Genomic DNA, 23,696 nt, shown 5'->3' on the forward strand with positions numbered 1-23,696 from the left:
TACTTCCACCGTGCCTCTTGTAAACGTGCTATCATCTATTCTCAACTCCTCTGTCTCCGCTGCTTCTGCAACCAAGTTGAGGCTCTCAATTCTAGGGGATCCAAGATAACCTCTTTCTTTAGTAAACGTGGTTCCCCCCCCTGCTGTCATAAATGGATCCCTCGCCTGCATCTCCTGTGTCATGTACCGCTGGTCTCACTCCCACTTCCCCAGGTGGAAAAAGAAGTTCCTCCGGTCCTTCCCTTTCACTCCAGCCTAATCCAATGCATCATACTCTGACATTTCCATCACCTCCAACGTGATCTCACCAGCAGTCACATCTTCCCATGCACATCTCTTTCTGCCTTCTGCAGAGATGCTCCCTCCACAACTCCTTGGTTCACTTGTCCCTACCCAGATCCTACCTCTACCTCCTTTCTCAAATCTATCCATGGACCCCAGAAGTCCTTCCAGGTGAGACAAAGGTTCACATGCTCCTCCTCCTACCTCATCTACTGTGTTCGACGTTTTGGATGTGGTGTGCTTTACATTGGCAAGACCAAGGGTAGATTTGGCAACTGTTTCCCCGGTAACCATTTTAACTTCCCTTCCTGTTCCCACACTGGTCTTCTGAACTGGGCCACCCCCATTGCCAGTGTGAGGCCACACACAAACTGGAGGAACAGAACCTCGTATATGACTTTGGTAGCGTACAGTCCAACGGCCCCATCCCCGAACTCTACCTCCGCTACATCGACGACTGCATTGGTGCTACCTCTTACACCCATGCAGAACTCACTGACTTTATACACTTCACCTCCAATTTCCATCCTGCTCTTAAATATACCTGGACTATCTCTGACATCTCCCTCCCGTTTCTGGACCTCACCATCTCCATCACAGGAGAAAAACTAGTGACGGACATTTATTACAAGCCCACCGACTCGCACAGCTATCTGGACTACACTTCTTCCCACCCGGTCCCCTGCAAAAAGTCTATCCCCTACTCCCAATTCCTCCGTCTACGCCGCATCTGTGCCCGGGATGAGGTGTTTCACACTAGGGCTTCCGAGATGTCCTCGTTTTTCAGAAAACGGGGCTTCCCCTCCTCCATTATAGATGAGGCTCTCACTAGGGTCTCTTCTACATCCCGCAGCTCCGCTCTTGCTCCCCATCCCCACACTCGTAACAAGGACAGGATCCCCCTCGTTCTCACCTTCCACCCCACCAGCCAGCGGATCCAACATATTATCCACCAACATTTCCGTCACCTACAACAGGACCCCACCACTGGCCATATCTTCCCATCCCCTCCCCTCTCTGCGTTCCGCAGAGACCGTTCCCTCCGCAACTCCCTGGTCCACTCGTCCCTTCCTACCCAAACCACCCTAACCCCGGGCACTTTCCCTTGCAACCGCACGAGATGCAACACCTGTCCCTTTACCTCCCCCCTCAACTCCATCAAAGGACCCAAACATTCTTTCCAGGTGAGACAGAGGTTCACCTGCACCTCCTCCAACCTCATCTATTGCATCCGCTGCTCTAGATGTCAACTTATCTATATCGGCGAAACCAAGCGCAGGCTCGGCGATCGCTTCGCTGAACACCTGCGCTCGGTCCGCATTAACGCAACTGATCTCCCGGTGGCCCAGCACTTTAACTCCCCCTCCCATTCCCAGTCTGACCTCTCTGTCATGGGCCTCCTCCAGTGCCATGGTGAGGCCCGCCGGAAGTTGGAGGAGCAGCACCTCATATTTCGCCTGGGCAGTTTGCGGCCCGGTGGTATGAACGTCGACTTCTCCAACTTCAGATAGCTCCTCTGTCCCTCCCTTCCCCTCCTCCTTCCCAGATCTCCCTCTATCTTCCTGTCTCCACCTATATCCTTCCTTTGTCCCACCCCCGACATCAGTCTGAAGAAGGGTCTCGACCCGAAACGTCACCCATTCCTTCTCTCCCGAGATGCTGCCTGACCTGCTGAGTTACTCCAGCATTTTGTGAATAAATCCAACGATATGAACATTGGTTACTTAATATTGGAGATTTTAATCTACAAATTCCCCCCTCTCTGCCCCTCTCTTCCCTGCACCGCACTTGGTTTAGCACCCATTTCTCTCCTTCCCCCTCCCCTTCCACCTGTTGCTGCACAATTTGCAGCTTTCCTATCCTTATCTTGCACATTTTGACTTTTCACCTCTGGACTTTGTCAAATCATCTGCCTCTCAAAACCCACCCTCACCTGCATCCACCTATCACTCACCAGACTTTATCTTGGCCCATCTTTCTTCCCACCGCAATCATTCTGAAGAATGGTCCCGAGCTGAAATGTCACCTATCCATGTTCTCCATAGGTGCTGCCTGACCCACTGAGTTACTCCAGCGCTTTGTGTTAGTTTACTGGAAAGTGTGTAGAAAGATTTGCACTTGCCAGTCTCGATTCTGATAAGTATTGATATCATTAACAACTTGTAAAGAGAATATAATTTGACTACTTTGATCATCACCTTTCGAAAACAAGATATATTCCCTAACATTGACTGAACAATATCGTGGGAGATATTGCAATTCTGCAATTTGTGATTAGATGTGGTTACAATTTTCAAACAATAATAGTAACAGATTTTAATTATTTTCTGAGAATATCAATAGTACATTTTTCTGATCACACTTTGGAGATATCGGCACATTTATGATAACTGGTATGTTCATATCTAATGATCTGTACCAGAACAAAGAACAATAAAATACAACAAAGAAATTATCGAAATATTTAGCTGCTATGTCTTTTTCAGTTTAAGTCAAAATGAGAGGAAAGGTTTTTGCTATTAATGATTTGGCTAAATCCTCTGATACAAAGGTTGAAGCTCATATTTTGTATCCTGTATGGAATGAAATGCAGTCTCTGATATGGGATATTTTACTTCCTGACTGCTGCTATATTTGTACATAAATTTGGTGTATCAAGTTCTATATGTGTTAGTGACTTATTCCTTTTTCACAATATGCGCATTTTTTTTTACTGTGGTTGATGTTAAAGGTAACATTTTATGAACGTAATCTAACTAGAGTTATTATTAGTTTCTGTATTTCCTACTTTTTACAATCAGGATGACTAGTATTTTTCTGGAGATTATGTAAACCTAAACTAACCTGCCATATGAGATGCTGCTTTTATTTAAATGTGTTTAAAATAATGGAATATGGTTTTAAAATACATTTAAGCATGCTGTGGATATTCATTACTCTTTTTGGATTATAAAGGCAAGGAACTAAATAAAAGCCCTGATTTTGAAGGATTGAATGCATATATATTAAAGATTAACACAAAGTCCTGGAGTAACTCATCAGGTCAGGCAGCATCTCTGGAGAAAATGGACAGGTGATGTTTTGGTCGGGTCTCTTCTTCAGACATCTGTATTACCCGTTTGAGAAAGGGTGGTATTACACTTCTTTGACCATTGGAAAATTGCTTTGCACCAGGGGACAGGCAATTAGCTGATTTTATGAATATAGTTGAACAGTTGAAGTGAAGTATTCAGGCACAACAGAGATTATGTACAATAGGAGGTGGTATTGTAATATTGATTAAGCAGTCCGTTACTGCAGTAATGAAAGAGAATATCCTAGAAGGCTCTTCAAATGAGATCCAATGGTAGAACCGAGGGACAAAAAAGGGATGTTGACTTTGCTCAATGTACATTGCAGTTTTCCTAATAGTGGGAAATAGAGGAGCAAATATGTAAGCAATGCCTGGAAATGTGCAGGAATAATAGGCTTATCATAGTAGAGAACCTTAATATCCCCAACATTAACTAGCATTGCATAAGTGTGAAAATTAAGAGGTAGTAGAATTTTTAAATGCATCCAGGAGAGTTTCCACAGCCATTAGATAATTAGTCCAACCAGCGAAGGAACAAATACTGGAATTAACCTTGGATATATAGTGGGAATATGTCAATGGAGTGCATTTTGAAGACGAGCATTAATCAGTAAATTTCAAGGTAGATCTGGACAGGGATGAAGACAGATTAGAAATAAAGGTTGTGGATTGCGGGAAAGTCAATTTCATTATTTTTAGACAGGAGATACAAGAGACTGCAAATGCTGGAATCTTGAACAAAAAACAGCTCTGGGCAAAAGTAGAGTGGGGAGCAGATACCTGCAGGTAAACCTGCATCCAAAACATTTAAAGAAAATGCCCAAAGGATTTTATAAATATATATATTAAAGGAAGGAGGTGGAACCCAAATGGACATGGAGCTAGATGATGTAGGTGAGGTCTTAATACTTCAGTATTGACAAAGGAAATGGGCATTGTACAATAAAACTTCATTAATCTAGCATGCTTGCGACATTGTTGTTGCTGGTCTGGGAGAAGGCCAGGGCCATTGGATATTTCTATTAATACTCCAATATGTTTTTAATTTATTTTTTACATGTTAGAGTTGAATAATAAATATTCCATGAAGAGAGTGGGAAACAGGAAAAGTGAACAGTTAACCTGACGTGTAAATAATAACTTCAACGATCATTTATGAAGTATTGGCTATCAGTATGGAGGTCAAAAATTCAGTGTTTCAAATAAAACTTGGATTTCTTTCACTGCACTGCATCCAAGAGGGCAGATGTGACTTTGGGAGAAACACACAATGAATAATCTGCCAAACATTTTCTTTGCCTGGCGATATTTTTAGGCTGTAGTAGATTGAAGAGTAGTATTTTAGGAATGTTAATTATGATGAATGTTTTGATAATCATGTGTATCTTTCAAATCCCTGATTCTCATGGAGTGAAATACAACCAAATATGTAGCAACAGCATAATCTTCAGTTTAACATGTGTAACACCAGGCAGTGGTTAACCAATGAAAAGAGATACATTGTTTTTCAATTGACGTTGTCTACTTCTACAGTTGTCTTTGATTGAGGAGAGATGGAACTAGTTTATTTTGGGGCAAGGTGTGAGATGCAGAGGAAGATATCAATGTTTATTCACTTCTTAAAAGCCCAGATTAAAATCCAGATCAAACAATTGTATGGACAATTTCATCTTCAGGTTAAAGCCAAGTTATTTTGATGCAATAAAACTAGAACATCCTGGAAGCATTAGCAGGCCATGCAGAATCTGTTGAAAGAGAAATCAATATTAATAATAATAATAATATATTTATTTTATATAGCGCCTTAACACATGCACAAAGCGCTTTACAAATACAATTAACATAGAAACAAACAGACAAACAGACAAACTATCCTGACGGAAAAGCGGCGAATAATCAACGCCAGCGTCCTCTCACGTCCTTTCATATCAAAGAAGATCTGGCACAAGGGAATTGGGGGTAGAGTTTTAGACGCATATTAACAACTTTCTTTTGTTCCCCTGTAAACGTTTAAAATATACAGGTCTTTTTAAAATTTTGAAGTTTTTTTATGTTACTCAAGCTAAAAAATACAAAAGGCTGTATGTTAAGAGATGTAGATGTTGGAATCTTGAGCAAAAAGTTGTTCTGGAGGAACTCGACAGGCCAGGCAGCAAATGGGGAGGAAATGGACAGCTGACAATTTAGGTTGGGACACTTCTTCAGACTGATAGGAGTAGGGGGGGGGGGGGGGCAGGTGAATGCTGGAAAAGAGAGGTGGGGAGGTGACACAAAGCATGTGCCCGCAATTTCCTCTCTAGTTTCCCACAATGTCCTCGGATATATCATTTCAGGCCCTGGAGATTTGTCTACCTTCAAACACAACAGTACCTTCAGTACTTCTTAGACAGTAACTCTGACTGCTCTCAAGACACTTCCAATGACTGCTCCAATTTCCTCCTTCCTACTGTCTTTCTCCTCGGTAAATACAGATTCTACCCTCAATGACTCTGCATCTTCTGATTCTATGTCACCCCTCACAAAGGACTGAATTTCATTCCTTACCAACAGAGCTACCCCATCCCCTCTGCCCACCTGTCTGTCTTTTTGATAGGAAGTATAACCCTGAATATTCAGTTCCCAGTTCCGATCCTCTGTAATTCCCACAACATCATGCCTACCAATCTCTAACTGAGACTCAACCTCATCCACCTTATTTCGTATACTTTGCGCATTCATATACTGTACACATTTAATTTGGTACTCGCCTCCCCTCTCACACCAGTTCCTATTTCACCTGGCCTTACTCTCTTATCCCTTCTTGAATTTTCCGTTCCATTAATTTGGGTGTCTTTTGTAACCTTTCCTACATTATCTTTCCCTTTAACTCCATCCTTATACTTCCATTTTGTCGACACCTCCCCTCCCCGCTATTTAATTTAAACACACCCCTGTAGCTCTAGCAAACCTGCCTGCCAGAATGTTGGTCTACCTCCAGTTCATCACTCACATTATATCCAATTTGTGTTGTGGAAATGCACATTATGGTGGAACTATCTGTACTTTAAAGAGTATAAGAAAATAACTGCAGATGCTGGTACAAATCGATTTATTCACAAAATGCTGGAGTAACTCAGCAGGTCAGGCAGCATCTCGGGAGAGAAGGAATGGGTGACGTTTCGGGTACTTTAAAGAGCATTGGTTGTCAGTATGTAGATAGATATTGTGACATCTGTGCAATTTATACCAAGCCAAGAGACCAATTAGTTTATTTTTGGTGATTAATGGTTTATTCGAATGACACCTGAGAATCTTAATTTATCTCGCAACTTTTAGATTTCCATGATGTACCAGAGGACCATGAATTAATTTCTTTAAAGTACAGTCATAGTAATTATTTGGAAAAATGTACAGCAAGATGAACAATGAAATACAGGATAAGTTTAGTTCAAATATTACAGAGATGAATATCAGTAAATGTATAGAAAATTCAATTTAATTAAGCCTTCAATAGCCTGATATGGACAATGGTTGCAAAATATTTTCTGACTAATCTTTTTATTCAAATAAAATGATTAAAAAATAGAAATGACAGTTGGAACAAACATAATTATTATTAACTTGAAGTTAATAATTCTAAATTGTCAGTTTGAAAAGAACATTTGCCTGAGGAGGATCCAGAGAATGTTAAAATCATCAAATTTAGGCGTGTTCATTGCTCGGCCTTAGTTTTTCAGTTCCATATGCATGATTTCTGCATTGCTAGCTAAAATGTCCATATCCATAGTGGTTCATAGACCATGGTAAAGGAATATGCAGTGTGCAAGATTCATAAGAAACTGAAAAGCATTTTAGGTTTAGAGATATAGCATAGAAACAGGCCCTTCAGCCCATCATATCTGCGCCAACCAGTGATCACCCTTACACCTTCGCTCAGTCCGCTTTAACCAACCTGATCTCCCGGTGGCTTAGCACTTCAACTCCCCCTCCCACTCCCAGTCTGACCTTTCTGTGATGGGCCTCCAGTGTCATAGTGAGGCCCAGTGCAAATTGGAGGAACAGGACCTCATATTTCGCTTGGGCAGCTTACAGCCCAGCGGTATGAACGTTGACTTCTCCAACTTTAGATAGCTCCTCTGTCCCTCTCTTCCCCTCCCCTTCCCAGTTCTCCCACTGTCTTCCTGTCTGCACCTATATCCTTTCTTTGCCCTCCCCCGACATCAGTCTGAAGAAGGGTCTCGACCCGAAACGTCACCCATTCCTTCTCTCCAGAGATGCTGCCTGACCCGCTGAGTTACTCCAGCATTTTGTGATACCCTTGCACTAGTTCTATATTATCCCAATTTCGCATCGAACATATCAGGAATAATTTAACTTATGAACTTACATGTCTTTGGAATGTGGGAGGAAACTGGAGCACCCCGAGAAAACCCATAAGGTCACAAGGCGAACATACGGATATCACCTGTTGTTGGGATCGAATCCAGGTCTCTAATGCTGTAAGGCAGCAATTTGAGACTCTTCTTGGATTGCAATACAAATATAATCAAATACACCAAGGAATGACCATTTAAAAGAGTGAAACTAGTTTTTAAAAAATCACACATTTAGCTGACAAACCGTATATCAAATACTTTTTGATCTTCATAACTCTATTGGCATTGCTTATGTTGATCCCTGCACCAATTGGAGTTAACACTTCTTGACTCTTTTCGGTTGAGTTTTGTCTTAATTCTTCAGCAGTTGTAGGACTCAGTTCGGGAATATAATCAAAACTAGCAATCTTACCCACTGTTCTTGTGGGTTTCTTGTGAGGAAGTGAAATGATTAGCCCTTGTTGAATCTAACACCAACTTTTATGAAGTAAGTCTGACATCAACCGCTTCTCCTTCCCACCCCTTTCCCCACGAGTTTCTACCACTCATGAAGTAGAGAATTTACAGTGGCAAATTAACCTCCTCATCCTTGAGACATGGGGGAAAATAGAACACTCAAAGGAACCCCATGCAGTAATGGAGAATGCGCAAACTCCATCAGATGTCAGGATTGAACCTGGGTCACTCGAGCTGTGAGGCCGCGCCATTATCCATTGTGTTACAGAGCTGTCCATGTCGTTGTGAAGTGCTAACACTGAGTCCATCTTTCCATTCCACTTCGAGTTCTTTGAGCCAATCTTGACAGAGTATTTTGATGACATCAGGTAGCTTCCCTTTTTGACCATGATGTGAAATTGGACATCATATCTAACTGAGGATTTTCAATACCTCGCCAGAATAAGCATTTAGTGTATTTTTTGTAGGTCAAATTGCTGAACATCTTGATATTCATCTTGTTCACAAGGTAGAAATTTGAGGAAAAGGGATGGGAAAAAGGGACAGTTGATGGGGACGATAGAATAAAACGGGATCAAAGTGAACACGTGCTGCATATATCAACTAGATGCTCTATATTGATATTTAAGGATCAATTAAGCATCATTTAAATTTTAAACGTAATTTCCATTATTTTTGGTTAGTTTAGTTTAGAGATACAGTGCGGAAACAGGCCCTTCGGCCCACTGAGTCCACACTAACCAGCGATCCCCGCACATTAACACAAGCTTACACACACTGGGGACAATTTACACTTATACGAAGTATACAAACCCATGCCAATTAACCTACAAAGCTATATGTCTTTGGAGTGTGGGAGGAAACTGAAGATCTCGGCGAAAATCCGCGCTGTCACGGGGAGAACGTACAAACTCCGTATAGACAGCACGCGTATTCAAGATCGAGCCTGGGTCTCCACCGCTACAAGCACTGTGAGGCAGCAACTCCACAGCTGTGCCACTGTGCTGCCCTGATTGCGACATATCTGCTGATCAATTTGAGTGTACTGACTCTTGACATATTCAATGACTGCGATATGTCAGATGGCTTCAATTCATTGCTATTCGTTACAGCTTTGGTGAAAAGTATAAGCCCAGTGGGTTCCCAATCCTGGGTGGAGAAACAGGCAGTAATGAGGAGAATTGTAAGACGTGTGGGATGTATTCAAGGTTCTTCTCTTGTGCACAATGACACACAACATCAAATGCAACATAAATGATATAATTATTTCTGAATATTGAACTAACATGCTTTGCTTTGAGTGATTGGCACTGTCCTTTGGAAGTAAAGACAATGTTCTCCCCATGAATGTCTCCATTTTTGTATAGCTTCCTTGTGCCTGTCAAATTTACAGGAAGTGTCAAAATACATCCAAGGGGAATTTTATACAAATTATGTATGCTTTAGATATGGTCAATCAGATCTCTCTCTGCCGGCTGTGCCGTAGCTTGCAGGAAATCCTTTCACCCATCACATCTCTGCATAGTTCTCAGTTTAAGTAGTCATGTTGTATTAAAATTCTTGTCCTTGCCTTCAATTCCCTCCAGATTTGCTATTTTTTGGGACCTTTTCAAACATATAGCCCTCAGAAATATCTGCATTTCCCCAATACTGCCCACATAAGCGTTCATGATTTTTGACTCCTCCGCATTAGTAATCCGTGCCTTCGGGTACTGAAAACCAAAGCTTTGTAATTCCTTCCTAAATCTCTGCCTCCCCATCCTCCTCTCTACCCACCAGCTCCTTCACTCTAAAGTATTCCGTGCAACTTAATTATATGATCAAGCCTCAGAATCTCCTGAAGTAACTTGGTCTCACATTTTGTGTGAAGATGTTCTTGTTAAATAGCTTGGCTTTTCTTACATTAAAAATTGCATGCTTAAATGTGAGCTGCTATTGATCGGAAAGTGCAATTTGCAGACTTTATATGAGAGACAGGTTAAGGTAAAGAAATTACCCGCAGAAAAAGACTCATCTTCGATGGATATTTTGAAACTCCTCATTCAAAGCATAGACGTGACACCTCGTCTGTGAGCTATGCCTAGAATAAAGTGTTAAACTTTCAGTTTCCTTATGACTTGTGTAGACAAGCCCAAGGGTTGATTACTGTGGAATTGTGAACTACATCACAACAAGGGTAACTCTGTTCACTTACATCCGTGTGCTTTAGGAGCTGTGCCGTCTCCGGCACTGCAACTAGAACTATACTTCCCCATTTTTTCCCTTAAAAGCCAATCTCTTTAGCTAACTTTGACATTAAGCACAAACTGACAGCATTGTTTATATTGGTCGATATTGTACTCTGGCCTTGAGGCAGTAATTGTGAGATAGAAAGTGAACAATGTCATTTAACAGTTTGTCCAGCTGAAATGATACTGTTTGTCTTGGCACTTAGAGATTAAATTTGATTGTAATTTAGCTTGGAGCTGTAGGTTTATTTTGCAGTCACAAAATAAATATGTCGTTTTTGGCTTAGACTGCAGTTTCTCACTGGGTTTCAGACATAAAGGCACTTTACTCTCTTAGCAACTTTTTTTGTGCTGAATGCAGTTCACTTGAAACTTGTAATGGCAGCAATCCATATCAAGGAATTTGTTCAGAAATTCGTTGCCCATGGCATGACTTGAAAGGATGTGGGGGTGGGGATTTGTGTTATGATTGAAGGGAACATGAATTATTCATAATTATACATTTTAGGGCATAGTGATTCAGAATTGTTGCGTTTGATGGGCTGATGGGAATTCTTTTAGTTAAGTATTACTGACAGCCCAGACTGCCAGTGCTGTCAAGCTTCCAGTGATATTATTTATCAATTCTTTCTTTTGGTGAGCTATGTTTAAGATTTACAGACACAAAATGCTGGAGCAACACAGCAGGTCAGGCAGCATCTCTGGAGAAAATGGGCAAGTGAAATTTCAGCTCGGGACCCTTCAGACTGCTTGTGAACACATTATGTTTTTTAAAAATGGTACTCTCGGCAGAACCTTGACAAAGTTTTGAGACATTGTCTTATGAACTAGATAGTCATATATTGAGCAAAACAGTTTCATCGTATTATTAAGCTGACAACTGAAAAGGGTTTCTACTATTTTGATACTTGATTTTGGCACAAAGCCAGAAAATAGAGCAAGTTTGATGATCAAAAGCGTTTGATTGGCGAACTGCACAAAAGGCATCTGCCAGCAGAACCCCATAGGAATGTGAGACTGGTTAACTTACAGTTAAAGATAGCGTCTGGCAAAGCAAGGTTCTAAACTCAGCAGTCAGTTCGGCTCTCCAACAAGCTGTTACCAGGAGTTCCCTTAGTCTCTGCACTAAAGCCAAAATATTCTAGTAAAATCCTTTTTAATCATCAATATTCCAACAAAACACATACAAAGAATGGTGAAAACTACAGGGTAAGTTTTTGTTTAAAGTTAACCCATTTTTCTGAATGTACGTAACTCCTTTTAGTTGTGGTTCTCTGGTGTTTAAATACTTAACGTTAAAATGCCTTTATTAAAAGGATTATAAATGCTGTGTAGTGCCTATTTTAAAATATGGTATAAATATCATTGTTCTATATGTTAGCTTGTTTAATCTGGTTTTCCTCCTGTTTTGGAATGTTCTTAAATGGAAATTCCTTTTCCTTTACTCTTTGAGAAGTTTGACAGTATGACTATAAATGGTATTTCTAAACTTAGAGTCAATAGAATGAGAACTTAAACTGTATCCTATTCCATCAGGCTGCATATTTATAGATGTAATTACTATAGAGAAGGTAAACAAATGTTGTTGACTGTCAGGTAGGAAGTGACAGTTCTTTATACTATAGAATTTTGTTGCCGTTTTTGAGATCGATGCTGCCAGTGAATAGTGAGAGTGAAACAAACTGATAGATGATAGTAGGGTTGGGAGGTGGCGCTGGTGGGGGGCATAGTTCTTGCCTCCATGATGAGAGGGAAATAGTTAGGGGTATTTAAAACTGGGGAATCATGTAATGTGATCTCAACCCACTATATATGGTCCTGCCACCATTTTAATAGCAGTGGTTGTAGTCATGTTTGCGTTCTGCTCTTGAGAATAAAGAATTTTTAAAAAAACAAATAATCATGATCATGAGACCCAATGAAATATGTTTGAAGAGCAATTGCTGCAGTAACGTGGCTGCCAGTTTGTGAGCACAGGGCGTTATGTTTTAACCGCATAATCTGATCAAAGAGTTGTGCAAATAATTGGAATAACCTTTGCAGTAAAAATTAAGCTTGTGAAGTTGGTTTACCTACATATTTATTCCTATTTAGCAGTGCTAAGTAGAGTCAGTGAAATTAATTTTGGAGACGGGTGCTACTTGCCGCCAAGACCATAGGGGGGTCCAGTCAGGACTACTGAATAAGGATAATTGTTTTTGTTTTTTTTAACCCCATTTCAATTCCATTTGTGGTTCATCAGATAATGAAGCTGCCTGTGGCCATAAATAGCAAGTATTAGATAAGATCCAGTCTTGGTTGGAGAAGTAGCAAATAACTGTCATAACCCACATGTAGCGAGAAAGGGTATAATCACCTCTCCTTGCCATTCAACGACATTCATCCTTTGACTTCTCACCATCATAATCTTTGGGGCACTATTAACCAGAAACGTAACTGGGTCTGCTATGGCTACAAGAACAGGTCAAAGAGTGGGCATTCGACAGCCAATGACTCGCGTTGTGAATCACTGGAGCACATGCTTGAATGACTTCAGTTCCAATAATGATCAAGTGGCTCAATAATATCAGAACAAAATGACCTGCTCAATGATGAAATGTTGAAAGGCTTCTTCCACCATTGTTGCACAATGTGCCATCAAAAGCTGCATTCCAACAACTTGCTAAATCTTCCTCAGCTGCAACTGCGAAACCTAAAACAACCGCCAATTGGAAGATCAATAACATTGTGTCTTCCAAATTCGTTTGGAAATCACAAATCACCCCGACTTTGAAACCTATCCATGTTACTTTATCTTTACAAGTCACAATTGTGAAGCTCCCCATATAATGGCATTCAGGGAGATGGGCTGCTCCCTGCTTAAAAAGTGTGTGGAACAGACATTGGACTTGGGATTTTTTCTTTCATAAATGGCACCAAAATATGTTATAGACAATAGACAATAGACAATAGGTGCAGGAGTAGGCCATTCAGCCCTTCGAGCCAGCACCGCCATTCAATGCGATCATGGCTGATCACTATCAATCAGTACCCCGTTCCTGCCTTCTCCCCATACCCCCTCACTCCGCTATCCTTAAGAGCTCTATCCAGCTCTCTCTTGAAAGCATCCAACGAACTGGCCTCCACTGCCTTCTGAGGCAGAGAATTCCACACCTTCACCACCCTCTGACTGAAAAAGTTCTTCCTCATCTCCGTTCTAAATGGCCTACCCCTTATTCTCAAACTGTGGCCCCTTGTTCTGGACTCCCCCAACATTGGGAACATGTTATCTGCCTCTAATGTGTCCAATCCCCTAATTATCTTATATGTTTCAATAAGATCCCCCCTCATCCTTCTAAATTCCAGTTTATACAAGCCCAATCGCTCCAGCCTTTCAACATACGACAGTCCCGCCATTCCGGGAATTAATCTAGTGAACCTACGCTGCACGCCCTCCATAGCAAGAATATCCTTCCTCAAATTTGGAGACCAAAACTGCACACAGTACTCCAGGTGCGGTCTCACCAGGGCCCGGTACAACTGTAGAAGGACCTCTTTGCTCCTATACTCAACTCCTCTTGTTACGAAGGCCAACATTCCATTGGCTTTCTTCACTGCCTGCTGAACCTGCATGCTTCCTTTCATTGACTGATGCACTAGGACACCCAGATCTCGTTGAACTCCCCCTCCTCCTAACTTAACACCATTCAGATAATAATCTGCCTTTCTATTCTTACTTCCAAAGTGAATAACCTCACACCTATCTACATTAAACTGCATCTGCCATGTATCCGCCCACTCACACAACCTGTCCAGGTCACCCTGCAGCCTTATTGCATCTTCCTCACAATTCACACTACCCCCCAACTTAGTATCATCTGCAAATTTGCTAATGGTACTTTTAATCCCTTCGTCTAAGTCATTAATGTATATCGTAAATAGCTGGGGTCCCAGCACCGAACCTTGCGGTACCCCACTGGTCACTGCCTGCCATTCCGAAAGGGACCCATTTATCCCCACTCTTTGCTTTCTGTCTGTTAACCAATTTTCTATCCATGTCAGTACCCTACCCCCAATACCATGTGCCCTAATTTTGCCCACTAATCTCCTATGTGGGACCTTGTCGAAGGCTTTCTGAAAGTCGAGGTACACCACATCCACTGACTCTCCCTTGTCAATTTTCCTAGTTACATCCTCAAAAAATTCCAGTAGATTTGTCAAGCATGATTTCCCCTTCGTAAATCCATGCTGACTCGGAACGATCCCGTTACTGCTATCCAAATGCTCAGCAATTTCGTCTTTTATAATTGACTCCAGCATTTTCCCCACCACTGATGTCAGACTAACTGGTCTATAATTACCCGTTTTCTCTCTCCCTCCTTTCTTAAAAAGTGGGATAACATTTGCTATTCTCCAATCCACAGGAACTGATCCTGAATCTATAGAACATTGAAAAATGATCTCCAATGCTTCCACTATTTCTAGAGCCACCTCCTTAAGTACTCTGGGATGCAGACCATCAGGCCCTGGGGATTTATCAGCCTTCAGTCCCATCAGTCTACCCAAAACCATTTCCTGCCTAATGTGGATTTCCTTCAGTTCCTCCATCACCCTAGGTTCTCCAGCCCCTAGAACATTTGGGAGATTGTGTGTATCTTCCTCAGTGAAGACAGATCCAAAGTAACGGTTTAACTCGTCTGCCATTTCTTTGTTCCCCATAATAAATTCCCCTGCTTCTGTCTTCAAGGGACCCACATTTGCCTTGACTATTTTTTTCCTCTTCACGTACCTAAAAAAACTTTTGCTATCCTCCTTTATATTATTGGCTAGTTTACCCTCGTACCTCATCTTTTCTCCTCGTATTGCCTTTTTAGTTAACTTTTGTTGCTCTTTAAAAGAGTCCCAATCCTCTGTCTTCCCACTCTTCTTTGCTATGTTATACTTCCTCTCCTTAATTTTTATGCTGTCCCTGACTTCCCTTGTCAGCCACAGGTGTCTCTTACTCCCCTTAGAGTCTTTCCACCTCTTTGGAATAAATTGATCCTGCAACCTCTGCATTATTCCCAGGAATACCTGCCATTGCTGTTCTACCGTCTTCCCTGCTAGGGCCTCCTTCCAATCAATTTTGGCCAGCTCCCGCCTCATGCCTCTGTAATCCCCTTTGCTATACTGTAATACCGACACTTCCGATTTTCCCTTCTGCCTTTCCATTTGCAGAGTAAAACTTATCATGTTGTGATCACTGCCTCCTAATGGCTCTTTTACCTCTAGTCCCCTTATCAGATCAGGATCATTACACAACACTAAATCCAGAATTGCCTTCTCCCTGGTAGGCTCCAGTACAAGCTGTTCTAAGAATCCATCTCGAAGGCACTCTACAAACTCTCTTTCCTGGGGTCCATTTCCAACCTGATTTTCCCAGTCTACCTGCATGTTGAAATCTCCCATAACCACCGTAGCATTACATTTTTGACACGCCAATTTTATCTCCTGATTTAACTTGCACCCTAAGTCGAGGCTACTGTTTGGGGGCCTATAGATAACTCCCATTAGGGTCTTTTTACCCTTACAATTTCTCATTTCTATCCATACTGATTCAACATCTCCTGATTCTATGTCACCCCTTGCAAGGGAATGAATATCATTCCTTACCATCAGAGCAACCCCACCCCCTCTGCCCACCTGTCTGTCTTTTCTATACGTTGTGTACCCCTGAATATTCAGTTCCCAGCCCTGGTCCTCTTGTAGCCATGTCTCAGTGATCCCTACAACATCATACTTGCCCATGACTAACTGAGCCTCAAGCTCATCCACTTTATTTTTTATACTACGCGCATTTAAGTACAACACTTTAACTTCTGTATTTACCTCCCCTCTCACATCGTTCACAATTGGCCCTGCCCTTAATTTCTTTTCCGCTCTAGAACTTCTGTTCCCATTCTTCCGAGAGTCTTTTGCAATATCTCCTGTATTCCCTTTTACCTCATCTTCATATTCACAATTTGTTAACCCCTCCCCCCCACTACTTAGTTTAAAGCCACAGGTGTCACACTAGCAAACCTGCCTGCCAGAATGTTTGTCCACCTGCTGTTAAGATGCAACCCGTCCCTTTTGTACAAGTCACCCCTAGCCCAGAAGAGATCCCAGTGGTCCAGAAATCTAAATCCCTGCTCTCTGCACCAGTCCCTCAGCCATAAATTCATACCCTCTATCTCTCTGTTCCTGGCCTCACCAGCACGAGGTACCGGTAGCAGTCCAGAGATAACTACCTTCGACGTCCTACTTCTCAGCGTTTTTCCCAACTCTCTAAACTCCCGCTGTAGCACCTCCTTCCTCTTCCGCCCGACGTCATTCGTGCCCACGTGCACAACGACTTCAGGTTGATCGCCTTCCCTCGCTAGGATTTTCTGAAGCCTGTGCAAGAATTTCATTGCACAGTGCATGAGTGATAATAAAGTACCGTTGAACCATTGGAAAAAGGTCACTCATTACAACTTTCTCAGAGTGGTTATGCATGGGCCATAGATTTGGCCTTGAAAGCATCATCCATATCCCATAAATGAATTTTTTTAAACTTGATATTAGAGAATGTCTACTTGTTCTTTGAATTTGGATACACATTTAAAAAAAAAATTAAATGCATAAAAACTAAAAAGAAAGATTAGCAGTAGGGCATTTAGCCCCTTAAGTCTATTTTGCCATTCAATAAGATAATAGCTGATCCATCCTTGATCTCAATGCCATTGGCCCTTTCTCTCCTCGCACTTTTTGACTCGCTTGTAATTTAAACGTCTCGCAATCTTGGCTTGAATAAAATCAATGACTCTTCCTCCACAAGACCCTAGATTAGAAAATTCCAAAATTTACCACCCTCTCTTTTAGAAGAAGAAAATGTTATTTGTCTCTAACTACTTAATCCAAAATTCTGTCTCTTAGTTTTTCATATCCTCACTCAAGGAAACATTGTCTCAGTACCCATCCAGTCAATTAGACTCAGAATTTTACCTGTTTTAATAAATCATATCATCCTTCTACAATCCGATGTGTGTAGAGCTAACCTCCTTAACCTTCCTTCATATATTAACCTCTCCTGTCATGGTGAACTTCAACGGTACTGTCTGCAATGACAACCTTCCCATTGTTTCCGGTGACAGGTTAGGTTTGCATCAGATGGGTTTCTTGCAAGAAACTTTGAATTAGTTTTGTGTTTTTATTTCTCTCCGATGGTTATTGGTATTTCTGGCCTCCTCAATCTTTGCACATTCCCAAAGCCTTTCCACTCGTCACTTTAATTTCATGTTTCATGTATTTTGTATTCTTTATGACTTGGCAAATGAATTTCCCTCCTGGGATAAATAAAGTTCTATCGTATCGTAGGATCTGCATCCATCTCCAAACATCAATGTGTAGGAAAAAAACCTGCAGATGCTGGTTTAAATCGAAGGTAGACACAAAATGCTGGAGTAAATCAGCGGGTCAGGCAGCATCTCGGGAGAGAAGGAATGGGTGACATTTCGGGTCGAGACCCCAAATCATTCTTTAGGAAATGGGGCTTCCCCTCTTCCATTATAGATGAGGCTCTCGCTAGGGCCTCCTCTATATCCCGCAGCTCTGCTCTTACTCCCCCTCCCCCCATTCGTAACAAGGACAGAATCCCCCCTGTCCTCATCTTCCACCCCATTAGCCAGCGTATCCAACAAATTATCCATCAACATTTCCATCACCTCCAACGGATTCCACCACTGGCCACATCTTCCCATCTCCTCCCCTTTCTGCTCTCCGCAGAGGCCGTTCCCTCCGTAACTCTCTGGTCCACTCGTCCCTTCCTACCCAAACCCCCCCCCCCCCTCCCCCCTCCCCAGGCACTTTCCCCTGCAACTGCAGGAGATGCAACACCTGTCCCTTTACCTCCCCCTCGACTCCATCCAAGGACCCAAACAGTCTTTCCAGGTGAGACAGAGGTTCACCTGCACCACCTCCAACCTCATCTATTGTATCCGCTGTTCCAGATGTCAACTTCTCTACATCGGCGAGACCAAAAGCAGGCTCGGCGATCGTATCGCTCAACACTTTCGCCAGTCCGCTTTAATCAACCTGATCTCCCGGTGGCGGAGCACTTCAACTCCCACTCTCAGTCTAACCTTTCTGTCATGGGCCTCCTCCAGTGTCAAAGTGAGGCCCACCGCAAGTTGGCGGAACAGCACCTCATATTTCGCTTGGGCAGCTTACAGTCCAGCAGTATGAACATTGACTTCTCTAACTTTAGATAGTTCCTCTGTCCCTCTCTTCCCCTCCCCCTTCCCAGTTCTCCCACTGTCTTCCTGTCTCCACCTATATCATTTCTTTGTCCCGCCCCCCCCCCCCCGACATCCGTCTGAAGAAGGGTCTCGATCCGAAACGTCACCCATTCCTTCTCTCCTGAGATGCTGCCTGACTTGCTGAGTTTTTCTAGCATTTTATGATACCATAATGTAAAGGAGAGTTGCTTTCACCTCACCTCAGGAACTTAGTTGTTTAGTTTGTAATGAAACCAAGTAGTGATAAATTGTCACACTGAGCAGTCCAAGCAAAACTCAAACTGAGCATTATTCAGCCGGCTAGTTCTGCAGAAGGATCTTTGCCTGAAATGCCATTTATCTATTTCCCTTTCACCGATGCTGCCTGACTTGCTGAATTCCTCAGAGCAAACCTTTTTGCGCTAGTGGAAAGTAAGTGCAGCTTAACAGAATTGTCAATGGCACCCCTCTTCATGTTGCTGATGCTAGAGAGAATACCAATTGAGTGCTAATCTACTGGACTGCATTTGTCCCATTGTTCTTGAACAGGACATACCCGGGCAATTATTTACATTGTCATTGAATGCCGAAATTGAATCTATACTGAACAACTTGACAAGAGGCAAGGTTAATCCTGGAACACATGTCTTTCCTACTACAGCTGAGATGATGTCTGGCCTTGGAGTTTGGGCTACATCTATTACTTTCAGCCATTTTGTGATATCACATGGAATGCATTGAACTGGATGAAGACTGGCTCTTGTGATGGTGGGAACCTGAGGAGAAAACTGAAGATGGATGAACCACTCTGCATTTCTGGCTGAAAATAGTTTATAAATGATTCAGCCTTGTTTTTAACACTAACATCCTGACCCTGCCATCATTAAGGATAACAAAGTCTGTGGAGCTGCCTCCTCCCATTAACTGTTTAAACATCCACCACTTTTAAGACTAAACTAGACCAAGTGAACTCGTTGGGCCCGAACCTCTCCTGCATTGGTGCAGCACCCCCTCCCCCGCCTCCCACCCTCATCCCCTATCCCCCTCCCTCATCCCCTCCCCCTCCCCTCCCCACCTCCATTTGCCTTTTGAATACTTGTGTGTTTCTAACATTGAGATTATTTTACAAGGAAGTCTCAGTAACTAGGAGCTACAATATTGCAAGAGGCTGCACTAGTAGCCCTGTATTCAGTCATAAATTCACTGGATATTTACCTCTTGCACTGACTCATCTAACGGTTTAAAACATGTATCAAATTTCTTAACAGTGATCTGTGATACCAAGACCATATGATATAAATGAGCTACAAATAGAAAAAAATGCAGTGGAAAATTTGATGGAAATATTGTATTTTAATCAGAATTGCACACATTATTGATCTCGGTCCTCAGTGGCTCAGTATTTTTGTCCTTAGTAAGTAGCTCAGCCATGTAGAGAGTTTAAATTCAGTCTGTAGCATAGCAGTTAGGTGTGAAATGCAAAGGGCTCACTAAAATTGAGTCCCACCCTAGTAAGTGGTTAGGTTTTCTCTCATGAAATGCTGTGACTGTTTCCCGCCCCCAAGTCCTCCCCACTCACTTTAAATCTGTAATCAGCCATGAATCATGATGTCTTCAGCTATGTTGCACATGGCTTTGCACTTTTGTAGTTGGATTAGATAAACAAGAAAAGCTGCGGAAGTATTGTCAAAAAAACTCAGAACCCGCTGGCATTTCTTTGTGTGAGTAGTCCCTTAACATTTTTAATATGTTTAAGAATGACAAGAAAGAACGGGTATCTAGCAATCGTACTTGTCATAAAGAGGGTGCAATTCAGCATTCACATTGCAATATATTTATTTGAGGACGTACAATTGATTGAAACAAAGCAAATACAGCAATTGGAATAAAGTTTTGTTTGTGAGCAAACCCACTAGATTATGGATGGTGTCCGAAGTATATGTTTAGGCCCCACTGCTCATGAGCCTCAGAATGATTTCCTCAGGCACTGAACCCGAAGGCGCCTTCTTGTGCGTGTGATCTCTGTCCAGTTCCTTCATACATTTGTCTAAATGGAGGAGATGAAGGACATTAAGGACATTTTTCATTCTTGTCTTTGGTGCAGTGGGTGTTGGAGAATTAGAATGTCAGTGTTAGCCTCCAGGTTAGGTGTGATGTAGGGATGTGTATTTAGTGGGAGGGTGTAGATGGAATAATTGTGTGTCTGAAACTGAGGGAGGGGTAGGAAATGACAGCAAAAAGTAGCAATTTTAAATGTTTGCAGAAATTCATTGTTCTAGTTTCTCATAGTGGGTAGGATGTTGCATATCTTTTTCCATGTCCTTTTAATAACAACCTAGGAGGTTGTTTTGTTCCTTCTTCTGAACATTACTGTCAAATTTATCTCTGCTGTCTAGTCCTCAGTTACCCACTGGCTGTAACCGAGTCCACTCCACCTCTCCACCACTACCTGCCTCCCCTCCCAGCTACAATTGTTGAATGTGGCAGTGAAGTGCTGTCGCCTTGTTTGACTAATCTGCAGGAGTATCTCCAACAATGCTAAATTGGGTGAAGTGTTTAGGAAACTGCACAGTGTATGATTCTGTGTGTGTATATCACCTTCACGATCTTTTAAAGATGGATTTCTCAAATATCATGATCTTAAAATGGCAGATGCAGATGCTGCTGAAAAATCCTGCGTGTCTTTATAAAGATGACCTTTAAGCAGATTGATCTTCTGCTTCTATTTCTTACCCTCTTACATTTTTTATGAGGTAATCTGGAGGAAAAATAACACTGGTCAGAGAAAGGGAAAAATGTGAGTCAAAAGTATTGTAAAAAGAGGGAAGACATATCATTTGGTTATCGATCTGATTTTATAGACATGGGTCTTATTGCTAAATGCAGCCTATTTTAGATCTCCTGCGTCCAAGGCGAAAACAGATGTATCTGCCTTTCAAAAATTTACATGTGATTCCTAATGCTCGTAAAAATCCCTTTTAGAAAATTAGTCAGTGAAGAATGTGCCTTGTCTCATTCAAAACATTTAAATGGCCTCTGCATCTGACAACTAAAAGTGAGTTGAAATGTTTTTTTGACAAACGTTCCCTTAACATAATGGGACAGGAATGCTCCTGCTAATCAGCAGGTAGTAGGATCACCTCTCCTTGTTAAAGACTATTTCAATCTTTCCCCACTCCAACTGGCAGTCCTGAATTATGTTTTGTCATCAGGTATGCTTTGCGTAGATGGGCAACAACTTCAACGCCTTGTTTCGACTTGCAGGTTGTTGGAAATTAGTTGTTAGGTCTCTTGGTACAGGTGCCGGATACTTACCAACTCTAAGCCTTGCATTAAAAACAGTCCAGATTAACTTTGTGTAGGAAGGAACCGTAGATGTGGGTTGAGACCAAAAAGAGACACAAAATGCTGGAGTAACTGAGTGGGTCAGGCAGCATCTATAGTGAAAAGAAATAGATGACGTTTTGGGTCGGAACCCTTCTTTGGACTCAGATTAACTTTGATCCTGGTGAGATTAATTTTACCATCCTTGGCCAAATCCACCATATTTTAGCCATTTTCACAGGCCACAACTGCTTTAGAGATTATATAATTGCCCTTTGGTACAGAATTCACCCTCGGAAACGTGGTCTAAACATTTTTTGTCGTACAGCATCAAATCTATTGGAGAATCAAGTTTTGTTATGTCTATTCTGAAGTTTGAGATTTTGCTTCTGGGTCCTGCTGCATGTAAGATGGTCTACGGAGGAGAGAGGCCCAGCCACTGGCAGCACCATGCAGTTCCTGTTTGCAACTCATTATTCCCCAGCCCAAATTATAATTTGAAACAAATTTAAATACAAATTTAAATACAAATTTATTGGCAACTGTAATCAGAGAAGAAAAAAGTACAACTTATATACAAATTAGGAAAGTTCATTACTTCTACTGTCCATGAACAATAACTCACTGCGAATTACTCATCTCCAGAAGCAAAGACTGTGGATAACGTGCAGTGCTTCTTTCTTCTAATCATCTGCAAAATTCACTTCTCATGCAACCTGCAAAATCTGACACAGGAAACCAAACGTACCCATATGTATCCATAAGTGCAGATCTCTCTCCAGCCTCAAGCACATCTAAACCCTGACCCTACCTCAGCAGTCAATCTTACACCTACTCTTACTCCTCCCCACCTCAAAGGCTTTAGCTCCACAGCCACAGGGTAGACAGTGCTTTTTGTGCTTTTAAACCTGTGTGACTGGTTATATTGCACACATCTCCATGGGCCTTGTATTCAATAGGGTTGTGAGGCAGTGGGCTGTCATTCAGTAGGCATTGGCCAGGTGTATATTGTGCGCCCAGCATGCCTTTTCTAAGACTCTCTGTGGTCTATGCTTGAAATAATACCCCGATCTGTCTTATGGGTACGTAACATAAAAAGCAGGTGGTGTCAGCTGTCTTCTTCCACACTGCAACTTCATTCCAAATGTTCCCTGGTTGCTTGTCAGCAGTGCAAACCAAAGGATAGTGGGATGATTAGAAGAAAGAAGCACTGCATGTTATCCAGTCTTTGCTTCTGGAGATGAGTAATTCGCAGTGAGTTATTGTTCATGGACAGTAGAAGTAATGAATTTCAGTAATTTTTACATAAGTCGCACTTTTTTTTCTCTGATTACAGTTGCCAATAAATTTGTATTTCAAATTGTTTCAAGTTATAATTTGGGCTGGAGAATAATGAGGGCAATTTAACTTCAACAGTGAAAGAACTTTGGCTTTGTTTATCTGGAGCCGGGTGAAAAGTTTGGTTCAGCCTTTTATAACATGAACAGCTGGATTCACGGCAGCTATGGCAACAGATCACATGATTAGGTGTATTAGATTGCTTGACTGGAAATGTCGAGGAACAAGAGGAGATTGCATTTAGAGGCCTGGCGCTAAGATGAAGCATTGGATTTATTTGAGGCTGTACATAAGGTTAAACGTGATCGAGAGCAAATCATCTGCCATAAGTTGTTCCCGTGTTGCCAAACCAGTAATTGGGCCTATTTTTTAGATACTCCAGCAG

At 41.9% G+C, this 23,696-nt stretch overlaps 1 protein-coding gene across 14 annotated transcripts in view; it reads left to right on the forward strand.

The window, feature by feature from the left end:
* dtna (dystrobrevin, alpha) overlaps window positions 1-23,696 on the forward strand; it is a 190,056-nt gene that overhangs the window by 42,410 nt on the left and 123,950 nt on the right. The window contains exon 1 of one of the 14 annotated variants that reach the window (XM_078397344.1): window positions 11,092-11,603. The exons of 12 other annotated variants lie outside the window; for them this stretch is intronic. In XM_078397344.1, the coding sequence (XP_078253470.1) occupies window positions 11,587-11,603 (17 nt within the window). In that variant the 5' untranslated portion in view covers window positions 11,092-11,586. Of the gene's footprint in view, window positions 1-11,091; window positions 11,604-23,545 lie in introns of those variants that run through there. One more of the 14 variants, XM_078397346.1, reaches the window with a different exon arrangement.

This window comes from Rhinoraja longicauda, chromosome 4, assembly GCF_053455715.1.
Source record: "Rhinoraja longicauda isolate Sanriku21f chromosome 4, sRhiLon1.1, whole genome shotgun sequence".
NCBI classification, from domain to species: domain Eukaryota; kingdom Metazoa; phylum Chordata; class Chondrichthyes; order Rajiformes; family Arhynchobatidae; genus Rhinoraja; species Rhinoraja longicauda.